The sequence below is a fragment of the Zonotrichia albicollis genome, chromosome 28 (assembly GCF_047830755.1).
Source record: "Zonotrichia albicollis isolate bZonAlb1 chromosome 28, bZonAlb1.hap1, whole genome shotgun sequence".
In the NCBI taxonomy this organism is placed as follows: domain Eukaryota; kingdom Metazoa; phylum Chordata; class Aves; order Passeriformes; family Passerellidae; genus Zonotrichia; species Zonotrichia albicollis.
In genome coordinates, this window is record NC_133846.1 from 1,715,863 (window position 1) to 1,738,251 (window position 22,389).

Consider the following 22,389-nt stretch of genomic DNA (forward strand, 5'->3'; position numbering starts at 1 on the left):
TATAGGCTTGAGGACAATATTCCCTCTAAGCATGTCCCCCCACCCACAGGGCCAGAGGAAAGGAGCCAGCCAGCCCCAGCACAGGGGCAGAGCTCAACACTGAAAAGAGGAACCATCCCTGTAATGCCAACACTTCCCTTGCATCCTCCCTGCCCATCACCCACCTTTGGAGCCCGTGAAGAGCAGCTCATCGGTGGCATCCAGGCAGAGCACAGGCTTGGTGTGTCCCTCTGCCACTGAGACACACTGCAGAGGGGCTGTCCGGGCATTCTTGGTGCCACCCACCGGGTTGATGATGCCCCTTCACAGGAGAGAGAGAACAGGTACAGTGTGGGGTGGAGGGGCACGGTGCCCACAGCCCCAGGGAGAACATGAGCAGCCTCACACCCAGCCCAGAGTGAGACACTGCTCCACCTGAACCTGGCCTGTCTGAGCTGAGGTCTCTGTGGAAACCCCAGAATGTCCCCATGGGCACCCCCTGCCCACCTCTGCCCCTGCCATCACACAGGGCAAGGGGGAGGCTGCCCAGTGACCTCTGCTCTCCCCCTAACCTCTCCTGCCTCACCAGCACAGACCCAGGACAGTGCAGGAGACTCGGCTCCATGGCCTGAGGTCCATTTGTGGACTCTCCAGCCTGAAACTGAAGCTCTGCTGGGATTATGTTTCAGAGTTCCAGTATCAGCACCCCATCCCCTGAAGGCTGTCACCCTCTGGCTGGTGGCATTTGAAGACAGATCCCAAGGGTGACAAAGGACAGCACCAGCATCTGCCCCCCACATCCCTGCTGCAATGGCTGTTCCTGCCCCCACTGCTGGCTCTGGGCAGGACAGCACCTACCCCTGCCAAGGAACACTGCTCTGTGTCCTGGGGGACATCATCTGCCAAACCCTCCACCTCAGACATGCTCAGAGTGCTGAGCACCCCCAGCCTGACCCTCCTGTGTGTGACCTGGTCATCAAGCACAGCCTCAACACTCCCAAGCTGTGCTAATTTTGTCTTACAGGCAGAGAAACTGATGTATGGGGCTAGAGAAGGGCAAGGTTTGCATTAGTTGTGAGGACAAGCACAGGCTCATTAATTGGGTTTGGAAATCACATGCATGTGATGTTCCTCAGCTCTGCACTTACCAAAGCCAAGCCAACAGCCCTCCCCTCACCCCCAGAGCTTCCAGCAGCCTCAAAGCAACACTGAATCCAAGGGGAAATCCCTGCACTGCCAATCTTCCATGGACTTTGAGTGGCTGCCTGACTACAAACTGCCCAGGGTGACCCTCTCAGAGTGGGCTGGTGTCACCTCCCCTGTCACAGGGGCCTGCAGGAGCTCAGGGCACAGGCAGAGGGGACACCTGGTTGCTGGACAGCTGATCATGGAATCATGGAATGGTTTGGGTTGGAACTTTAGACACCATCTCATTCCATGTCCATGCCATGCGCAGGGACACCTTCCACTAGACCAGGTGGCTCCAAGCCCCGTCCAACCTGGCCTTGGACACTCCCAGGGATGGGACAGCTGCTGTGGAAAACCTGTGCCAGGGCCTCAGCACCCACACAGGGAAGAACTCCTTCCTAACATCTAGCCCAATCTCTCCTCTTTCAGTTTTAAACTGTTCCCCCTTGTCCTGTCACTATTTGCCCATGTACAAAGTTGCTCTCCCTCTTTGTAACAAGCCCCTTTAGGCACTGGAAAGCTGCAACGTTCCTAAAGGATGGGGGAAATGTGGCCCTTGTTCTGGGAAACCTCTGAAGTGGTGGATGCAGGGAGAGAAGCCCAGGAGAACCAAGGCTGAGCTCTGCCACAATCTGACTTTGTTTCTTTAGGGACAGACTGACCTTTTCCAGCACCAGGGCAGCACAACCAGGCACGAGCTGAACCTGAGATAGCTGCCTGCAAGAAGCTTGCACAAAGCATGTACTGCAAGCACCCTTCCCCACCATCTCACCATCCTGCTGGAGAGCTGGGGAAGGGCTGGCACCATGAGTGGTGGCCTCATGCTGGCAAGAACCCATCAGAGCTGGAGGAGAACATGCTGCCAACCCAAAGCAGCCAGCACCCACCAGTGAGCCCAGCACCACGCACCAAGGGCTAATCCAAGCAGGAACAGCCTGAACTGACAGCACCAGGTACCAGAGGTGGCATGCCAGGGGGACAGACACACAGGCTGGGATGGGGGAGAGCAGCAAGCTGCAGGCAGAGCATGCAGGGACAGGGAGAGCAGGCATCTGACAGAGAGAAGGAGGAGCAGAGGAAGGGATAATAAATAGAATTGTCTATACCTCAGCACCTCCGAGACAGAGGAATCGCTGTCATCAGACCTAGGGGCAGAAAATTAGCAGGATTATGGGAGAGAAAACCCAGACTAGAGAAGGCAGCAGTGGAGTCAGAGGTGGAAGATTGTTATTGCATCCAAGCCAGTGTAGGACAGAGAGAAGGAGAGGAGGGAAGGAGAAGGAGAAGCACACATGGAGAACCAGGGGAGAGCAGAAGAGCAGGAGGGCATGTGAGGAACAGACAGCAGGTCTCCATCAGGGAACACCAGCGCTGCTAGCAAGCCCAGAGCAGCACCTGACCTGCCGCCAGGAGAGGCTGGAGCAGCACTTGTGGCTGGACGCCAGTCCATCAGCTTCCTCTGAGCCCTCATCCCCTCACCCCATGCTGCTCCCTCATCTTGCCAGGGATCCAAGTCTGTCTGCAGGCAGAGGCCAGCACTGTGAGCTCAGAGGGGCACAGTGGGCAGGAGCACAGCCCTGCCACGGCAGCTGCTCCATCACAGGGAGGAGCAGGGAGTGAAGAGGTGACAGGACACTGGCTGGAGCCAATCCAAGCCCTGGTGTTGCTATACACCCCCACAGGACCCAGTACAGGCCATGTGCTATCCTGGTCTGGGTTCCCTTTGCTCAGACACCCTCACCCCAGCAGGACTCACTTGTCCAAGGCAGATCCCTGGCTCTGGGTGCTCGTGAGACGGGAGAAGACGTTGCGGTCGTTGCGTGGACGGGTGGGTGGGGAGGAGGGTGGTGTGAAGCCGATGTCTGCAGGCCTGAGCCAAAGGATCAGAGGACACATGACTTGGGAACTGCTCACCTGGCACCTGACAGGGCCCAGAAAGAATCCTGGGCCACACAGCCCCCCTGCCCATGCCAGTGTTTGTCCCGAGCTCACCTGGCAGGCTGCCCACGGTCGTAGGATTTCCGCCGGGTCAGGGGCGAGGTGTCCGAGCCCCGGGACTGCCTGGGACTGCAGCAAGTGAACAAAGCACAGTGGGTGCCTGCCCTGCCCAGGATCCCTCCACAATCAACACCTCTGCCCTCCCCCAGAAGAGCAAACAAGAGATTGGGCTGGAGTCACAATCTCGAGGCAGAGTGCAGAGGCTTTTGGCAGCCCAAGACACCTCCAAAAAGGCTGATAACCCAGAGCAGGGAGTTGGGGACCCTTGTGGTTGTTCTCCCTGCTTCTGAAGTATCCCCTGTCCATCTCCCCCCTTCCTTCCCTGCTCCTGAGCTATCCTCCTCTCCATCTGCAAAGGACACCAACACACTCTCCAAGCCCCACTGTGGAAATTCCCCACAGCATGCTATACCCAAGCATGGAGAGATGCAGGATTGGGCTCCCCTACCCCTCTGCACCTCCCCAGGCCAGGCACAGCTCCCCAGGCCATGCCCCTGAGCCTCCCAGGCACTGGTGGCCCATGCTCACAAGGTGCTGCCCCGGGTGGGCAGGCTGATGGTCCGTGACACCTTCTCCTTGTAATAGGGGTCCCGGATGGAGAAGCCGATCCCGTCCTCCTTGATCTCCATGAGGGACGCCAAGGACTTGGTGATGTTCTTGGTGGACACGTCCAGCGTGGGTCCCAGACACTCAGCTGACACTGCCTTCATCTGCCCCGAAAGCTTGGGCTCTCCCTAGAGCAGGGCAGAGGGCTCAGGATGGGCACATGGGGACAGTGGGAGCAGCCAGCAATGGGGGCTGGAAGAGTTTGTGCTCTCTGGCCACAAACCAGCTCCCCACATCCCACTGGGATGCCCATCAGCCAGCTCTCCAGCAAACATGGCCGCCTGTACAGAACAGTGGCTGCTTTCCTCCATGGGGACATCCTCAGTGCCACTCAGATTTGGGAGGTATTGCCTGGTGTGGTGGGTGCTTCCCAAGTCTCCTGTGCCACTCAGATTTGGGAGGTATTGCCTGGTGGGTGCTTCCCAAGTCTCTGGTGCTCCAGGAGAGGACCACTGCACCAGGAGACCTTGGTTCTGCCCATCCATAAATCAGCCACACTGCCTTATGCCAAGCCTGGCTTGCCAAGGTTCAGGCTGCAGAGCAGAGGCCTGAAGCATCACTGAACATCCCTCCATCCCTCCTCCCTGACCAGGACACACAAAAAGGCCAACTAACCTTGAACTTAAAGTCATCCTGGCTTGCTGAGCCCTTCATGGTGAAAGACTGGGAGATGCTGCAAGGAGAAAGGAACAAAGATGGATCTTCGGTGCCAAACTCTCTTCAGAAAGCTGGTGCCACTGCTCCACCAGACTCCTTGGGTCACCCTCTGCCCCCAGCACCCTTTCTCCAAGGAATGACCAAGCCTTCACTCCTTGCTTGTGTCCAAGAGACATCCTGATCCCCCCACCAAGGGCTGGGCACCACAGAAAAGCTCAGGTGGGGCTCTGTTCATCCATGCCCCTCTACAAGGTCCATGAATGGCATCAGGCAGTGCCAGGCTGGGTGCTCACCTCCCATCTGAGGCCAGGCTGAACTCTGAAACTTCCTCATCTGTGCTGGTGTAGCCATTCTCTGTGAGAGGGAGACAGTGCATCAGCAGAGGGGACCCAGAGGGGACACCACTGTCACCAGCCCCTCCTCCAAACCCTGCAGCAGAAGGGGCAGCCCAGGAGGGCATGAAGGATAACCCAGTCCCTGTCCCTGTTATCCATGGCCAGGAGGAAGGTGTAGGGGGTGACTCAGTCCTTGTCCCAGTTATCCATGGCCAGAATGGTGTGGGGGGCGACCCTGTCCCTGTGATCCATGGCCATGAGGGCATGAGGGATAACCCTGTCCTTGTCCTTGTTGTCCATGGCCAGGGCACACAGTCCCACCCAACATGGCCTTTGGGCAGGGTCCCAGCCACCTCCAGGTGCTTCCTGCAGGCCCAGTCCAGGTGGGCACCCAGCCCACAGGCAGCACTCCTGGCCTGAAGCTGCCCCTGCCTCAGGCCCCACCTTGCTGGACATTGTGGATCAGTGCCTGCAGCTCAGGGTGGGACTCAGCCTTCTCCCTCAGGGCATCCAGCAGGGCGTGGTTCTGTGAGGAGTTGGCCACATCGTTCTGCCGCAGGCGCCCCTCCAGCAGCCGGATCTGCGCCTCCTTCTGGGCCACCTGCAGCCCCTGCACAGGCAATGCTGGCACTCAGCAAGGTCCTGGCACCAGGTCCCCACCCTGGCAGCCAGGAAGAAGCCCTGTCACACATGCACAGCCCTGCCAGCCCCACACCTTGTCGATGGAGGCTTTCAGGAAGTTGTCCAGCAGCAGCCGGGCTTCGGCCAGGGAGCAGGAGCTGATCACCACCGAGGTGTCCGTGGAGTCCAGCTCCTCCTGAAACACACAGGGACAAAGGCTGGATCAGCAGGGCAGCTTTGCTGCTGGATGGGCCTCCATGGCAAGCACAGCACTTCCATCACCCTGCAAGCACTGCCCAGTCCAACCCTCACCCTCCCCAGTCTGCCCAGTGGCTCCTGGGTGTCACAGACATCTTTTTATGAAAATCCTTTTCTTGGGACTTTTTCTTCCTGAGAAGCTGAGAGGCTTCAGGAACAAAATGTAAACATTGATTATCTGCTGCTGTGGAATGCAACAGGTGGATCTGTGATTGGTCTCATGTGGTTGTTTCTAATTAATGGCCAATCACAGCAGAGCTGGCTTGGACAGAGAGTCTGAGCTGCCTTTGTTATCATTCTTTCTTTTTCTATTCTTAGCTAAGCCTTCTGAGATGAAACTTTTCCTTCTATTAGTTTTAGTATAGTTTTAATGTAATATATATCATAAAATAATAAATCAAGCCTTCTGTAACATGGAGTCAGATCTACGTCTCTTCCCTCATCCTAAGACCCCTGTGAACACAGTCACAACTCGGCAGATCCAGCCATGGGACTGTCCAGTGCTGAAGGGCTCATGCACTGCTACAGAAATTCAGGCTCCAGCACAAAACTAGACCATGAACAGACACCGGGCTCACCCAAATCCACAACCCAAAGCCTGGTGTGAATTAACAGCAGCGCTACTTCCCTGCTAATCAAGGTGACAGTTGGGGACAAGCCAGGGACAGCACACAGCCTCCATTTCAGGCTGCAGGCATTGAGGGGAGTTGGGAGCTGCCCAGCGGCATGCCCAGTATCACAACTGGACACAAAACCTAGATGGTTTCTGCTAGGAAAAAGCCAATCCTCCTGGGATGTTTCCAGTGCCTGAAGCAACAACCATGGGTACAAGTGACCACCAGCCCCATGGGCAAATGGGGGCTGCAGCCTCTCTACAATTTCAGGGCAGCAGGACACCAGCATGTCCATGGACATGCAAGGACCTGCCAGAACTCCTCTCTGTAATTAATCACCTAATGAGAAGTGGCTGTGTGGGTGAAGCCTCACCAAGAGTGACAGCTCAGAGGACTCTGGGTCCTCTGAGCAGAGCCCAGCCCCAGCTGGCTGTGCCCAAGGATGCTCTTTGCACAGAGGGATGCTCTCATTTTCTCCCTGCCAGTCAGACCCAGTCCTTCTGCCCACCTTGGTCTCCTCAATCTGCATGATGGTGGCCTGGCAGTCTGAAATGCTGTCGTTGATGTAGTCAATGTTGGCCCCCAGCACCTCAATCTCCTCGTTCAGCTCTTGCAGACCCTTCTGCTCCTTGGGGCTCTCTGCCTGCAGCTTTGCCCGTTTGCTCAGTAACGCCTCCTGCAGCAGCGACAGCTCCTCACGTTTCTGGGGAAAAGGGAAGGGAATTAGCACTGTCCACATGGCCACCTCCCTGTCCTGCAGCCACCAGCCAGCCCCCTCTGTGTCCCCAGTGCCACAGCCACCTTGATGAGTCTCTCCATGTCTGCCTCGAGGTTGACAATGGTCATTCTCTGCATGACAATGTCGAAGATGCGCCGCTCCAGCGACTGCCACTTGAGGCGGGCAGCTTTGCTGAAGGTCTGGCTGGACCCCTTCTTGGGGAACTTCTTCCTACAGCCAGAGGGAAGAAGAGGCATTTGGGCAGATGGCCACACCGTGCTGGAGAGCCAGGCTTGCCCTAGGATCTGGGATCTGGCTGGCCAGAAACAGAGGATGCATCTGTGCTGTTTCTGCATTGCCCAACTGTAGGAATGTGCTCTCTGTTGATGGAGTGACAAAACTATCCTTTGTCTCTTTAAAAAGGAAAAAAGCCCAGAAGTTTCCTTCTTTGATTAGGTAAAAAGACACCTCATAGGACTTGGGGGACTTCACCTCAAACTTAAGGATAGCCAATTGGACAGGAGCTAAAAAGTCCTGCCTAAGCAATTTATTAAAAAAGAAAAGACAAAGAAACTAATGGCTTTTGTGGGGTGTTTTACCAGGAGCAAGAACCTCTTGCACCTGGCTTGGTTCTTCTCTGCAAAAAGTTTTGTCATTTTGCCTTTATTAAAACTTTTGTTTCCAACACTATCACAGAAGCCATCCTGCTGATTTTACGTCTTCTAAGGTAGCTGAGCTATCTTGGGTGTGATACAGATCTACGAGAGCTCATGAGACCTGGCTTGAGAAAACCACATATCACCCAACTTTTCCTCTTAGCAAAGCGGGACAAGAGATGAGTCCAGCAGGGTTTGTGCCACAACATTTAATCCTCATTGAGGGCCAGCTTTTACCTCAAGCCCAGGTGACAATCACACTCCGCCAGCATAGCTTATCACAGGATCAGTGATTTAGTATGGCTCAAGTGGACACTAAGCAGCCACCCTGCAATTTCCACCACCCACCAAAAGCCAGGCATGGGATCCCTGCGATGTCTCACCCCCGACCACCCAATCCCTGCCCTGACCTGGCAGGCCGAGCCCCGTTAATGGAGGCCGAGGAGTCTCCCAGGAAGTTGTTGATTTTCCTGTTCCACTGGCGCACGATGCTGGAGACGGAGCGAGCGCCGCTCTCGGGCTCGGAGGAGGTGGTGCTGGCCGAGACCTCGGCCCCTGAGTCCAGCATGGGCGGCTTGGGGCCCGTCCTGCCCGCCACCCTGTCGGACATGGGCTTGGCCAGACGGCGCAGCGCTGACACCTGCCCAGGGAGGACAGAGGAGAGGGTCTGTGGTGTTGCATTTTAGTTTAATGTATGCTCAGTCTCACCCCTGGAAAATGTAGGGTTTGTTCCAAGCCTGTGATCCTCCCCTGAAGTGTCACGGATCTGTAATCCCATTGACCCAAGGCTTATTCCGTGCCTGCTATTAACCTGTGCGAGGGAGACCAGGCTCTCTCTTGGCCCTTTTCCCCCTAGGCTCTCCCTCTCTCTCCCCCTTTCCCCCCTTCTCCCTCAGAAACCCTGCTGCTCCCAGGGGTGGGACCCCCAATAAATCCTCACCTAATCTGGAGTCTCCTTGCCTGCCTGCTGCTACCAGGGAACACACAGCTTAGGGGGGACTCCCTTAAAGGAACAGCAAATGGTGTCAGCTGGGCAGCCCCACCCAGCCTAAACACATTGGTATCACCCCCAGGTCCCCACAGGTCTGAGAGCAGCAAAGCCCAGGGATATTTGTGCCTCATGGGGCTCCCCCTCCTCCCTCAAACCCCCCCCACCGCTATCAGGCTCTGCTGCTGGGGATGGGGAACTCTGCTGCTGCCTACATCCATTTCCCACCTGGTTCTTGAGCCATAAAACCTCTCCCTGCCTTTTGGGGACCCCATTCCCAAAGCCAGCCTTATTGAAAGATGGGATTTCTCTGAGCCAAGCACTGGGGCCCAGACCCCCATGGAAGCTGGGGGCTGTGTGGAGGAAACCCCCTTTCCTCACCTCCTGCGTTTTCCTCCGCAGCACAATTTCCTGCTGTCGCTTCTGAGATTCCAGAGCCCTGATCTGGAACTGCAGGAGTGAGAAAGAAAAAGACACCCCTGAGGTCCAGCCCAGATGTGGTCGCAGTCCCAGTGCTCCCTTTGGCATAGTCTCACTCCTGATTTTAACAACGAACAGGCTCCCAGCCCTGAGCTGGCTCTGGCTGCACATTTCCCCTCTCACAGCATCCCCTACAACTCCAACAGGAGCAGTGGGAAGCCTTTGGGAGCTGTTCATCCAGCTGTGCTCTGCTAGGACCTCCAGTGAGGCTTCACCAAGCTATCTGTGAGCTCCTGGAGTGCCAGAGCAGGACAAACCCCCTCCCCAGCCAGACCAGTCACAATCTTGAGGCAGAGTGCAGAGGCTTTTGGCAGCCCAAGACACCTCCAAAAAGGCTGATAACCCAGAGCAGGGAGTTGGGGATCCTTGTGGTCCTTCCCCCTGCTTCTGAAGTATCCCCTCTCCATGCCTCCTGCACATATGGCAAGCCGGGCTCTGACCTCCTGCCGGCGCTGCTCCTTCTTGAGCTGTGCGATCTCCCGGTTCCTCTTGGTCTCGGCCAGGCGGCGCCGCTGCTGCTCCTCCCGCATCTGCTTCATCAGCGCCACCTGCAAGGAGGGGCCACTGTGCCACCGCCCCGGGGCACCCCACACCCAGCACACAGCGCTCTGCGCTGCCACCACAGTGCAAAACGCTGCTCCAGGCTTGGCCAGGATTCCTCCCCGCCCCGGCACATCCAGGTACCTTTGCCTTCTTCATCTCGGCCACCTCTGCCTGCAGCTTGCGCAGCTCCCGCTCGTAGCGGCTCTGGTTCTTGAGCAGGCGAGCGTGCTCCTTCTGGGCTGCCTGCAGCTTCTGCAGGTCCCTGTTCATCTCCTTCAGCCGCTTCTCATAGTCTGCCTTGATCTTGTTGGCCTTCTCCTCGGTGTAGCACTCCATGGTGCCTGGTGGGTGGGGAGAGAGCTCGCAATGCACCCCAGGACCCTCCTGCACCCACAGACCTGCCTGGAGGCACCAAGCACTGTGACCCTCCTGTCCCATCTGAGCCCCCTCACCCATCAGGAACCGGGGTCTGTCTGGGAATCCTGCTGGAAGAACTCAGCATGGAGTGGAGATACAGGGTTGGCCTGAGCAGAGCTGCAGACTGGGACACACAGCCACACACAGGGGTGACCCTGCCCTGTTTAAGCCACACCACTGGCTCTTTTGTGCCTCTGTTTCCCCAGGAGTCCCCACAGCTCATGAAGTGGTGCTCAAGGCTGGAAGAGGCTTTGCCACCCTTCTGCAGCACCAGCAGGGTGCAGAGCTGTGCAGCTGACTGATGCTGCTCCCATGGCAAGGCAAGCAGAGTCTTGGGGGCACCAGGGATTCAAGGAGAAGCAGCGGGATGGCAAAGCTCTACCAGAGCAAGGGCTGGATGCTTTGACTTAGAGTTAGCTGGGTTTGAGCTGGAACTGGGGTCTGGGAATGGGATCCCAAGGGTGAGGCAGTTCTCACTGAGGTTTTGCAGGACACGGTCCCGCTCCAGCTGCGTGTCCCGAATCTTGTTCTGCAGCAGGATCAGCTTCTCCTCATACTGGTGCTTGAGGGTCTGCAGCCGCCGCTGGCTGTTCTCCAGCTCATCAATCAGCTTCTGCTTGATCTCAATCTCACAGGTCAGATCTGCCAGGTCGGCCTGGAAATTCACAGCTGGAGGCAGAGGAGAAAGTCAGGCTGGGAACCATGGGGAGCATCACTTGCATGGCCCCACTGAGTCACAGTGTCGAAAATTGCAATGCAAGATGTTTTCTATTACCATCTGTATGGCAGATTATCTTTTGTCAGTGGGCAGTTTGCTTTATCTCTCTCTCTGAGTGACCACAACCACACCTCCCTCGGAGGGGACATGTGCTGATAACAGACTATTGAATGTCCCTGCTTGACTGATAAGAACTACGGCATCCCATTGGGAGATGTGAGCCCAGAGGGAGGAGCCAAGCATTCCTACCCGGATATAATCCAGAGGTTTTTGAGCTTTCTCCACTGGATTGCCCAGAGGAACAGCAGCTGCCTCTTCTTCCCCTGGATCTTCAGAGAGAGACTGCACCTTTCTCCAGGATCCCTGCTCCAGCAGAACCAGCCCTGACACTGCAGGAGGGCTGAGCCACAATTCCAATGGGACTGCTGCCAACAGCCTGACCCACAGGGTGTCAGGTTGGGTTCTGACTCTGGCAGTGTTGTTTTGATTTACTGCATTGTTTATTTTATCCTTTTTTTTCCCCTTCCCTATTAAAGAACTGTTATTTCCTGCTCCCATATTTTTGCCTGAGAGCCCCTTAATTTAAAATTTATAGCAATTTGGAGGGGTGAGGAGGATTTACATTCTCCATTTCAGGGGAGGCTCCTGCCTTCCTTAGCAGACTCCTGCCTTTCCAAACCAAGACACACAGCACATGGAGAGGGCAGAGGGCTGATGGGAACCCCCACTGCTGGGGAGCAGCAGCCCCCACAGAGCACTGCAGCACCCTGGGGCTCTCCAAATCCCACAGAGCAGGCATGGCTGGGGCATGGTGAGCTCTGCCTCCCCCAGACCAGAGCTCATTGCCAGAGATGCCAGCAAGTGCCCCTCCATGCCCATGGCTGCACACAGATCTCCACTTTACCCTTCTCCTCTGCATCCGAGTCCGAGTCCACCAGGCTCTCTTCACTGGCCGAGTCCTCATCTTCATCCTCGCGCCCATCCTCTTCCTCACAGCCACTCTCATCTTGTTCTTCCTCCTCCTAAGAGATGAGTGCCTAATCTCAGCCAGCAGGATGGTCTGTCCTTCTCCCCACAGCTTCTCCCTCCTCCAAACCTAAGCTCACCCTACAGCAATGGGCCACAGCCCCCCAAATGGGACTCAGCCTCCCACACAGCATGCCCAGGGGCTGCAGCACCATTTCTGGACCCCCAGCACATCCTGTTGAGAGGAACAGCAATTTGACCCATCCATCCCTTCCTAGCTGACCCCTCTTCATCTATGCTGATTAAATCCAAGCCCCCAAAAACATGGACTCCTCATTCTACATCCAGGCTGACTGGGGAGTATCCAGCTTCCACCCTGCTCCAGCATGGAGCCCTCAGCAGAGTGACCCTTCCAGCCTGAGCTTGGTCCCTGTCCCATGGGTGGCAATTTCAGTGCTCCACCACCCAGACAACCCCCCTTATAGCATGAGCACAATGCTCACTCACCTCTTCCACCTCGTTCTCATCCGTCTCCTCCCCATTATCCTGCTGCAGTTTCTGCCTTTTCTTAAACGCCTCCTTCTCTGGGCTAGGGGGAACAGAGGGGGGCTGGTGAGTCCCAGCATGAGAGAGGCCAGAAACAGCTTCTGCTGGGCCACCTTCCCCTCCCTGCTGCTTTTGGACCCTTTGGGGGAAAACAGTCTCTGGAATTACGTGATGGGAAACAGGAGACAAAGGGGAGACGAGGGGAAGGGAGACGAGGGGAAGGGAAGGTTTGGGAAGGGAATGTTTGGGAAGGGAAGGTTTGGGAAGGGAAGGGAAGGTTTGGGAAGGGAAGGTTTGGGAAGGTTTGGGAAGGTTTGGGAAGGGAATGCAGGTGTGTGGGCTCTGGCTGTAGCAGAGGAGACCCAACCCCACAGGGACAGACCAGCACTCAGCCTCCCCCTTCCCCTCACCTCTTCCTCTGCTGCCGCCGCTCTTTCTTCTTGAGGCGCTCCAGGTCCTGCTTGGCCCGTCGGAGCACGTCGGAGGCCTCGGTGTCCAGGGCGGCCGCGGGGCTGCAGATCCCAGCCAGGCCCGGGCCCGGGGAGGAGCCCACGGGGAACGGGCCCCGCGCAGAGACCCGCGAGAGGCTGCGCCGCAGGGACTCGTTCATGGACTCGCTCTCCAGCAGCTTCGTCCTGGGGAGTGCAAACAGCACAGTCCAACAGGGGCCACCCCACTGGCTCTACAGGGGGTCTTGCCTGGGTTTAGAATCACAGAGTGGTTTGGACTGGAAGGGACCTTAAACCTCATCTCATTCCACATTGCTGCTACAGAAGGGGCAGGGATGCCTTCCACTAGACCAGGTTGCTTCAAGCTCCATAGACTTACAGATGTGGAATAACCACAGCTGCTTTGGGCAAACTGTGCCTCTGCCTCACCACCCTCACAGGGAAGAATTTCTTCCTAACTTCTGATTTAAATCTCTCCACTTTTAGTTTAAAGCCATTTTCCCTTGTCCCATTACTACCTGTCCACACTAAAAAAAAACCAAAACAACAGCTCTCTCCCTCTTACTTATAGCCTCCTTTAGGCAGTGGAAGGGGCTCTAGGGTCTCCCCAGAGTCTTCTACAGACTGAACATGATGTGCTCAGGTGGTGTGAGCCAGAGACAGTCACTACTAAGCCACTCCATCTACTGATGGGTCAGAAAGCCACAGTGCTGCCAGACAGGGTACCAGGATCAAGCAGGGTGGCATGGACCCACCTTTGGGAGGCAGCAGTCCCTGGAAGACCCCAGGCACTTCCAATAGAACTTCCCCCTCCATTGTTTTGCGGAGATAATCAAAACTCCACAACTTTTGTGAAAGTTGTAAAGCCGGGGTGTTTATTACAGCGCTGGACGCATGTGGGAATCGTTCCCCTCAAAATGACATGTGTACTTCTGGGAACTTCAGGTTCTTTTTTATCTCTCTCTCAGATACATATGCATACAATTTCACAATAGGTTTATATATATTAATTTTTACAAATTTTGTGTACATTTGCTGGTAGTTCCTCTTTATCAGAAAGAATTCTTAAGTCAAGTTGACTTGCTCACACAGCAGTCTCTGTCTCTCTCTATCACTCTCTGTCTGCCCCCTCTTATCTCTGTCTTTCACTGAAGCAGTTTCTCTGAGCCTAGGCTTTTTGCAGCCAGACTACACAACAAGCTACATACTTAAAGATGTACCTTCTACCTAAATCAAAATAGATTTCTACCCTGGAAAATTTCCACTCTGCCTCACCACCAATGCCCATACCGAAGACAACAATAGCCAAAGCACTTCCTGCCACCAAGGCTGGGCCTCCTTCAACCCTGCATAGCAGCAGTGGAAATCACACAGCACTGAACTGTGTGAGCCCCCCATCCCCAGCCCCTGGCCCCAGGAGCCCAGACCTCCCAGCAGTGTGCCCGCTCACCTCAGCTCCTCAATCTCCCGGATGTAGTTCTGGATCAGGGTGCCGATGGCTTCGTTCCCATCACCTGCAGCACAGAGACACCGCTGAGAGAGGCACACCCTGCTGTCCCCCAGCCCCCGGCCCAGCTGCTCCCTGGGCTGGCCCCCCATGCCATGCACAGCCCAGCCCCACCTGCTTTGGCCAGCATCATGTTGGCCTCCTGGCTCATGAGGTAGGTGACCCTGCTGTTGATGGCGTCGATGGCCTCCTGCATGGCCTTGACGCGCATGCGCAGCGCGCTGTTCTCCTTCTGCAGCATGGCGTTCTCCCGGAACAGGTCGCTGTAACCCTCCGTGCCATCCTCCCCGATCACACGCTTGCCCTGGGGGCACAGGAGGGCAGCCCCTGAGGGCAGGGCAGGCTGGGGCACGGAGACACACCTGGGGCACCCAGACCCACCTGGGGCACACACAGACACACCTGGGACACACAGAGACACACCTGGGGGACACACAGAGACACACCTGGGACACACAGACCTACCTGGGGCACCTAGACACACCTGGGGCACACAGACCCACCTGGGACACACAGAGACCCACCTGGGGCACACAGAGACACACCTGGGACACACAGAGACCCACCTGGGGCACACAGAGACCCACCTGGGGCACACAGAGACCCACCTGGGACACACAGAGACACACCTGGGACACACAGACCCACCACTGCACCCCTGGGGGAAGCCCCACACAGAGAGCAGGGACAAATCCAGGGACCAAGAAAGCCTGAGCTGAACATGTAGAGGGTCAGAGAGGCTTCAGGGCTTCTCCCTGCCTTACCACCCCTAAAACCTGGCCAAGGTCCTGAGCTGAGCTTCTGTTTCTTAAGCCTCCTGACTTCTCCTAGCAGTTCCTTCTAGGGGGAAGGGGATGGGTCTGTCCCACTAAACCTGCCTCAACTCAAACAGAAGAAAGGGCCTTTCTGCACCTGTCTCTGCCCCTTCACCAGGGTTGCTCCATCAGCTGGGTTTGCCCTTGGTGGAGTCCATTTTCCTCACAGCAGCTTTTGTGTGGTGCTGTGTTTGGGATCTGTGCTGAGCACAGCACTGATCCCACAGGGATGATTCAGCTCCTGCTGAGTCAGGAGCTGTTCTGCCCCTCACCCTGAGCCACCAGCGCTGGGCCAGGGGTGCACAAGGAGCTGGGGGGACACAGCCAGGACAGCTGTTCCTCTCTGACCACAGGGATATCCCAAACCACAGGATGTCATGCTCAGCATATAAAGCTGGGGGAAGGAAGAAGAAACAGGGAATGCCTGGAATGTTGCCCCAAGTCACTGTTACACTTGACAGAGCTCTGCTGGGCTGGGCATGGCTGAACATCTCCCTGTGATGGGTCACGGGGAATGAGTTCCTTGGTTTGCTTTACTTCTTAAACTATATCTAAACCAAGGAATTTTCTCACTGTTACTCTCCCAATTCTCTCCCCCACTGTAGCAGGCCATGGGCTTGCTAGGGCCCCTCCACAGACATCTTTAATGAAAAATCTTTTTTTTAGGATTTCTCCTCTTGAGAAGCTGAGAACCCTCAAGAACAAAATGCAATCAATGATTATCTGCTGCTGTAGAATGCAACAAGTAAATCTGCGATTGGTCTCATGTAGTTGTTTCTAATTAATGGCCAATCACAGTGAGCTGGCTCGAACAGAGAGTCCAAGCCACAAGCTTTTGTTATCATTCTTTCTTATTCTATTCTTAGCTAGTCTTCTTATGAAATCCTTTCTTCTATTCTTTTAGTATAGTTTTTATATAATATATATCATAAAATAATAAATCAAGCCTTCTGAAACATGGAGTCAGATCCTCATCTCTTCCCTGTGAACACAGGGCCCCGTGGAGAGCAGAGGCCTAAAGACAGGAAATGCCAAGTCATGGCAAGCCCCTGTCTTCTGCCTTTCAGACCCCAGCTTATCTCTCTGTAACCCTATAGGTCACTTCTCCTTAACCCCTGCTATTGGACAATTCTGGATACCCCTATACCCTATATAATGGGTATAGGGGTATCCAGAAGAGCCATCGCTGGAGCCCTTGACAGATCCCCAATAAAGCCATCACTGTGGAACTCCAGAGCAGCCTTCTCTCTCTCTCTCTGCATCTGCCGGCTGGCCAGCGGTGCCTTAGCAAGCAAAGAGCTGAACTCAAAGAGCTGATAATCACTAAAGAGCTGATATTCCTTATGCTTGCTAAAGGTAGGCAGTGACTGAGAGCTGCTTGGGTTTCGGGCAGTCTGTCCCATAGAGGACTGAGCTATCCGGCCCGCACAGCCTGCTCAGGGGCAAACTGCTCTCAGCAGGGACACCCCCTCCCACTGGGGGCAGTGAACAGCTGGCTGCAGTGCTTCCCTTGCTGGGGACAGCAGGACCTGGCCCCACTCACTGCCTTGTACTCCATGAGCTCCATCTGCAGCCGGGCGATCTCGGCGCGCAGGGCGCTGATCTGCTGGCTCGTCTTGTCCTGGTTCACCACCACCTTGTTCTTGATGTTGCGAGCGCGGTTGGCGTACTTGAGCGTGTTCAGGGTCTCCATGAAATCCCGGTCAGAGGGGCTCACGCAGGCAATCATGATGGTTTGGCTTGGGGATGCAAGGGCAGGGTGAAAGACAGTCCCTGCACAGCTCAGCAATGCAGCAGGTGCAAACTCAGGGCTCAGCACAGAGCACGTGCCCCCAGACACCCGTCCTGGATGGGAGCCCATCCTGGGCCCTTCTGGGTTTTAAAACAAGGTATGAACTGGGTTCATCCCTCCCAGAGCCTGAGCACCTACAAGACCCCTCAAGCACATCACACAGCACTGGGAAAAGCAGCCTTTCCTCAATGCCTCCCTCTTTGGAGAAGAGGCAGGGAATTCAATCCCATTCTGGGCACCAACACTTGCCAAGTCCCAGATCTGTCAGGGCTCAGGAGCATTTTGCATCAGCTGATTTTGCCAAAGCTGCTGATTGCATCTGAGGCTGATATGTCTTTACATCTGCAAAGTCATGCTGTGCCTGGAAGAAGGCATCTCTCTCTGTCCTGAGACAGCTCCTCCATAGCTCCTGAGCCCCCTCAGCCCCATGGGCAGGGGGACAGCCCCTGCAGCCCTCAGCCCAAGCTCAGCCCCCACCTGGGACCCCCTTACCTGTTGCCCCCGAGGGAATCCTGCAGCAGGCGGGTGAGCTTGGAGTCGCGGTAGGGCACGTGCACAACCTTCTTGCTCTGGTCTCCAAGGGCACTGATGACATTCCCCAAGGCCAGCTACCAACACAAAGGGAAGCCCCCCAGATTCAGCCCAGGCTGAGGATACAGCACATCAGGCCTGGGGCACACTCTGTAGCACAGGTTTGGGTTGCACAAGGGGCAGGCGTGCGGCTGCCCTTAGCCTGGGCTGTGCCTCACTCCATGCTGCACTGACAAGAAGCACCAAGCCCCAGAGTGGGTTTTTTAACTCTGATTAGTAGATCTCACCCTTTTGGGAGCTGCACCCCTGTGCCCAGCTGCACCCTCCCCACAGCACGAGTCTCCTTTGGCAGCAGAGCTGTGCTCCCACCACTGGCACTGTGACACAGCCCAAACCCCAGCCACAACAGCAGCACCCCAACAGCTCAGGGCAGCTCCAGGCAACACCCAGCAGTGTTAGAGGTTTCTCCTGTCAAGCTTTGCCCTGGCAGCCCCCCTGCCCAGCAGTGCAGCCCTACCAGCCCACAGTTGATGGAGATGCCCTCCTTGGCTCTCTCGCCCGTGGCACCTGTCCGCTTCAGCCTCTCCGAGCCAGCCAGGTCCACAAAGTGAAACTTGGCTGTCAAGGTCTCGTACTCAGCAGCAGGTTGGGATCCATCCAGAAGGCTGCTCACCTCCTCATTCACCTGCAGCCAGGGACACACCAGGGGTCAGCACCCCAGAGGCTCCCTGGCCTTCACTCAGACATCAGCCAGAGTCTGAACGTTCACCCTCCATATCCAGCCCCTCAGAGATGGGGACAGCATCCCAGAGCAGCTTGCTCTGAGCCATCCTGCCCAGGATCAGCTCACCCTCAGCTCCCATTAAATCCCAGTGCAGGATACAACTGGAAAGAAAAATCCCTGCTTCTCTTAGACTTCAAACCCCCTCCCCTTCCCAAGGGAACTCCATGCATCAGCTGGGTATGGAACCCAAGAACAGCCTGGCCATGAGGCAGGAGCACATCTCACCAGCTCTGGGCGGGCACACACTCTTGTCTGGCACAGGTAAATAGTGAAGATGGCATGGGATCTGGAGCTCTGCACGTTCATCTGGGTGCTGGCCGTGGTGCGGGAAAGAGCTCCTTGCTTTAGGCACTGGATCAGCTGCAATGACACCAGGCAGGGAAGGAAACCTTACAGAACCCTTCTAGGGAGTCAGGACAGACCCTGTGCAGCTCTGTGGACACACTGACCTTTTCCAGAACAGCCCCAGAACTGCACTCCCACCCTGGGAGAGATCTCCCCCTCTCGGGAATTTTGCTGTTAATGGCAGCTCTGAGATATGTGAAAAGTCTCTGTTTCAGCCTGCGTGTCCGAAGAACGAGCTGGAGTTCTTCAGTTTTCGTTCTTAAAGTTGTTTATTAATTCTTATCTATAAAATTTTTCTCCTGCTCAGCTGACATCCACTCAGCAGGGTAGCCACAGGCCTGACTCTGACCATCCCCAGGGTGGTGCTGTCTTTTTATACTACAAACTACCCATAACATGTTTACAATTACTTTCTAATACTTATCACTTATGTTAGACAGTGCACTTCTATTCTAAACTAATCCCAAAGTGCCAGCATCACAGCAGAAAATGGAGAACAAGAAGAAGAAGAAGAAAGGCTGGACACACCCAAGTTCCTCTGTCCTGTCCCCAAAACCCCCATTCTAAAAATCCCAAAATCTACCCTTTCACCCTGTGATAATTTTATTTTTACATTATTTAAACTTCTGCGATTTTCAGGTCCTCATACAAAGCTGGCAATTTGCTCCACAGGTCATAATCAAACCCACAGGTGCTCTGGGCTGTGTGCCAGGGTCTCTGAGCCCCCCAATGGGGACCTTGGCAACTCTGGACACCCGGAGGGATGCACTGAGTTCTGACATCCCCTCACCAAGTTGTCCCCACACAGCACATCCCTGGCCACCGGCACCCAGCTGCCACCCCTGCTTTGTGTGTGCCCCATGCTGCACCCACCTCATCCTGGGAGCTGATGAGGCGTGAGGTGACCCCCGTGGTGTAGATGCTCCCGCTGGCATCCTCGTGGATTTTGATGTTGGATTTGCGGTGGCGCGAGTCGGGGTCGCGGGTGCTGTCAAACAGGTCCAGGATCTCCTCGTTGTACAGCTGGGCAGGGCAGCAGTGGGTGTGGGTGAGCAGGGGAAGCACGAGGCTGCTCAAGCCTGGCACTGCAGGAGTGGCAGGAGCAGCCCTGGCATCGCAGGACTGGCAGGAGCAGCCCTGGCACTGCAGGATTGGCAGAAGCAGCCCTGGCACTGCAGGACTGGCAGAAGCAGCCCTGGCACCCTGTTGCTACTCCCCCATAGCTGTGTGCTCACACTGCCTACAAGGCTGAGCAGGGGAGCTGGGGTGTGTGCATGTGCACCAGAGGAGGGACAAGCACAGAATCATAGAACCCTTCAGACTAGAAAAGCCCTCCAAGATCATCGAGTCCAATCATTTACCCTGGCACTGCCATGTTCACCACTAAACCATGTCCCCACACATCTTCTGACCACTTCCAGGGACGGTGACTCTGGTGCATGTGTACCAGAGGAGGCACAAGCACAGAATTGTGGAATTCTTCACACTGGAAAAGCCCTCTAATTCCATTGAGTCCAACCATTCATCCCAGCTCTGCCATGTTCACCACTAAACCATGTCCCCACACATCTTCTGACCACTTCCAGGGATGGTGACTACACCTCTGCCCTGGGCAGCCTGTGCCAATGCCACACCACAACTTCAGGGAAGGAATTTTTCCTAATATCCAACCTAAACCTCAACTGGCACAACTTGAGGCTGTTTCCTCTCCTCCTGTTCCTTGTCTCTGGGAGTAGAGCTCAATCCCCATCCATCCCCACCCTCCTGTCAGGAAGCTGTAGAGACAAAGATCCCCCTGAGCCTCCTCTTCTTCAGTCTGAGCCCCTCAATTCCCTCACCCACTCCTCATCAGACTGGTGCTCCAGAGCTTGCCATGCAAAGCTCTGAGCTTTGGGTCGGTCTCTGCTGCCCAAACCTGTCCAGTTCTGGTGCCCACAAGCAGCTCCACTGAGCAGACACCCAGGAGCTCCACATCCCCCTGATCCTCCTGGCTCACCTGGCCACAGGAGCCAGTGAAACCCCACTCTCATCACAGCTCAAGGCATCTCTGTCAGGTGTACAGGGGATAAGGGGGTGCTGAACAAGCAGGAAACCCAGAGCTGACTCCATCCATATCCTAACTCTGCAGCCCCTCTCAGCCTGGGGTTTAGGGACACCCCTGCCCATGTGTCCCCTGCTGCCACCATTCAGTGTCACTCTTGCACCCACATCTCAGTGCACAGGGCTGGGTCACCCCAGGACTGCAGGTTCCTGGCCAGCACAAGGGATCAGACTAATCCATCCCTGCTGCCCCTGGTGCTGCCAGGCTCCTCAAGGGTCTAAACCTGCTCCCAGAACCTGCTCCCAGCAGCAAAGTCACAAGACAGGGATCAGCCAGAACAAGTCCTGTGCCCCTGCCAGGACAGCAGAGCTGGTGACTAGTGCCTGACGTGGCCATGTGCTGCTTTAGCCATGCAGGACTTCAGCACAGGCAGGAAACTGCCCCCATTTCCACCCCAGCACAAAGGATCCCTAAAGAGAAGCCCCTGGGCAGAAAACCAGGAGCTTGGACAGGCCAAGTGATGGCAATGGGAGGACACAACAGCACCACAGGGGCTCTGCAGATGAAGACATAAGTGGGAAGGAAGTGACTTTGGGCCCTCTCCAAGCCATCAGCATCTGAAGACACCCAGATGTGATGGCAAACAAAGCCAAGATCACAGCACAGGGCCCCTCCCTGCCCATCTCCTCTTAAAACCTCAACCTCAACCAGATGAAGCTTGCTTGGGGCTCAGCTTTGCTCAGCACCACCCTGTGCTTTCTCACTGGGGCCTTAAAACAGATCCCACTTGCACCTCTTCACTTTTTCAGCCCAGGAGCAACCCCCACGAAAAACACTGCCAACACACAAGGTCCATGTGCTTCCCAGGACAAACTTCTCCAGGGAATTAAGCAGTTAATGGAAGAGGTTTTGAACAGGAGAACCCTGGGCAGAGGCAGCAGAGGATGCATTCTCAAGGTCAGAGATGCAACAAAGGACATGGAAAATAGCCCAGTCCTTCCCCAAAACCCCCTCCCCACCCAAGAGTGGCACTTCTCCTCCTGTTTACTGGGAACTCTGGTCCAGAGTGAAACAGGAGGAGAAGAAAGGGCTATCCTTGACCTCAAACAGGGGTAAGACAGCCCAGAGCCCCTGGATCCCCAGGAGACCCAGCCATAAGACCCTTCCCCATGGTGGGAGCTCCCTCCACTCAGTTTGTAGCCATGCAGGTGCTTCGAGTCCCCACTGCACCAGCACACATCCCCAGTCCCGTGCCTGTCACAGGGCCCAGCTCTGCCAGGAAGATCTGGAGGAGCCCAAGGCACAGGAACAAGGGCAGGGCAGGGCCATGGTGCCCCCCAGACTGCCATTAGCCTCTCACCTCCAGGAACTGGGCGCTGACTTTGAACTCGGGCGCTGCCAGGCCCTGGCTCTGCGCCGCGCGCCGCCGCTCCTCGATGCCGCTGAAGAGGTGGCTGATGGCCCGGGGGATGATGCCCTGCTCCTCCTCAGAGATGCTCATGTCGAAGCCAGTGCCCATGGTGTAGGTCTTCCCTGCTCCAGTCTGTGCAGAGACAGGGAGAGGAGCTGGCTCAGCTCTGCCCAATACTTCCCATATTCTCCTTCTGCTACTTCAGGCTCCACAAAGGCCACCGCGACCCCCAGTGACACATCAGCTCCCACACTCCCAGCCCTGCCACCTCTGCCCCCAGCTCTCACCCAACCAGGGACAGCTCTGTTCTCTCCACACCCAGGATCTCACCTCCTTACAGGGTGCAAATATAAGTTCTGTCTCATCATCCACTATTACCTTAGTAAGTTCACTTTTCCTAATTTCCATGTCACTTGCAGAGGCTGA

At 55.8% G+C, this 22,389-nt stretch overlaps 1 protein-coding gene across 5 annotated transcripts in view; it reads right to left on the reverse strand.

Moving 5' to 3' along the window:
- Nucleotides 1-22,389, reverse strand: part of KIF21B (kinesin family member 21B) — a 50,814-nt gene that overhangs the window by 12,056 nt on the left and 16,369 nt on the right. For 3 of the 5 annotated variants that reach the window (XR_012577153.1, XM_074528242.1, XM_074528240.1), the window contains exons 3-29: nucleotides 21,913-22,095; nucleotides 19,385-19,534; nucleotides 18,392-18,526; nucleotides 17,900-18,067; nucleotides 17,344-17,459; nucleotides 16,603-16,798; nucleotides 14,359-14,548; nucleotides 14,188-14,251; nucleotides 12,699-12,923; nucleotides 12,250-12,331; nucleotides 11,681-11,798; nucleotides 10,536-10,727; nucleotides 9,783-9,982; nucleotides 9,539-9,646; nucleotides 9,000-9,068; nucleotides 8,041-8,270; nucleotides 7,058-7,205; nucleotides 6,765-6,959; nucleotides 5,479-5,580; nucleotides 5,208-5,373; nucleotides 4,722-4,782; nucleotides 4,387-4,444; nucleotides 3,694-3,899; nucleotides 3,160-3,234; nucleotides 2,924-3,037; nucleotides 2,274-2,312; nucleotides 165-301 (exon numbers count right to left, since the gene is read on the reverse strand). Coding sequence is in view for 4 of the 5 variants with exons in the window: in XM_074528242.1 (XP_074384343.1) it covers nucleotides 165-301; nucleotides 2,274-2,312; nucleotides 2,924-3,037; nucleotides 3,160-3,234; nucleotides 3,694-3,899; nucleotides 4,387-4,444; nucleotides 4,722-4,782; nucleotides 5,208-5,373; nucleotides 5,479-5,580; nucleotides 6,765-6,959; nucleotides 7,058-7,205; nucleotides 8,041-8,270; nucleotides 9,000-9,068; nucleotides 9,539-9,646; nucleotides 9,783-9,982; nucleotides 10,536-10,727; nucleotides 11,681-11,798; nucleotides 12,250-12,331; nucleotides 12,699-12,923; nucleotides 14,188-14,251; nucleotides 14,359-14,548; nucleotides 16,603-16,798; nucleotides 17,344-17,459; nucleotides 17,900-18,067; nucleotides 18,392-18,526; nucleotides 19,385-19,534; nucleotides 21,913-22,095 (3,727 nt within the window). In the remaining variant the exon portion in view is untranslated. The remainder of the gene's footprint in view (nucleotides 1-164; nucleotides 302-2,273; nucleotides 2,313-2,923; nucleotides 3,038-3,159; nucleotides 3,235-3,693; nucleotides 3,900-4,386; nucleotides 4,445-4,721; nucleotides 4,783-5,207; nucleotides 5,374-5,478; nucleotides 5,581-6,764; nucleotides 6,960-7,057; nucleotides 7,206-8,040; nucleotides 8,271-8,999; nucleotides 9,069-9,538; nucleotides 9,647-9,782; nucleotides 9,983-10,535; nucleotides 10,728-11,680; nucleotides 11,799-12,249; nucleotides 12,332-12,698; nucleotides 12,924-14,187; nucleotides 14,252-14,358; nucleotides 14,549-16,602; nucleotides 16,799-17,343; nucleotides 17,460-17,899; nucleotides 18,068-18,391; nucleotides 18,527-19,384; nucleotides 19,535-21,912; nucleotides 22,096-22,389) is intronic. The other 2 variants (XM_074528243.1, XM_074528241.1) reach the window with 1 other exon arrangement.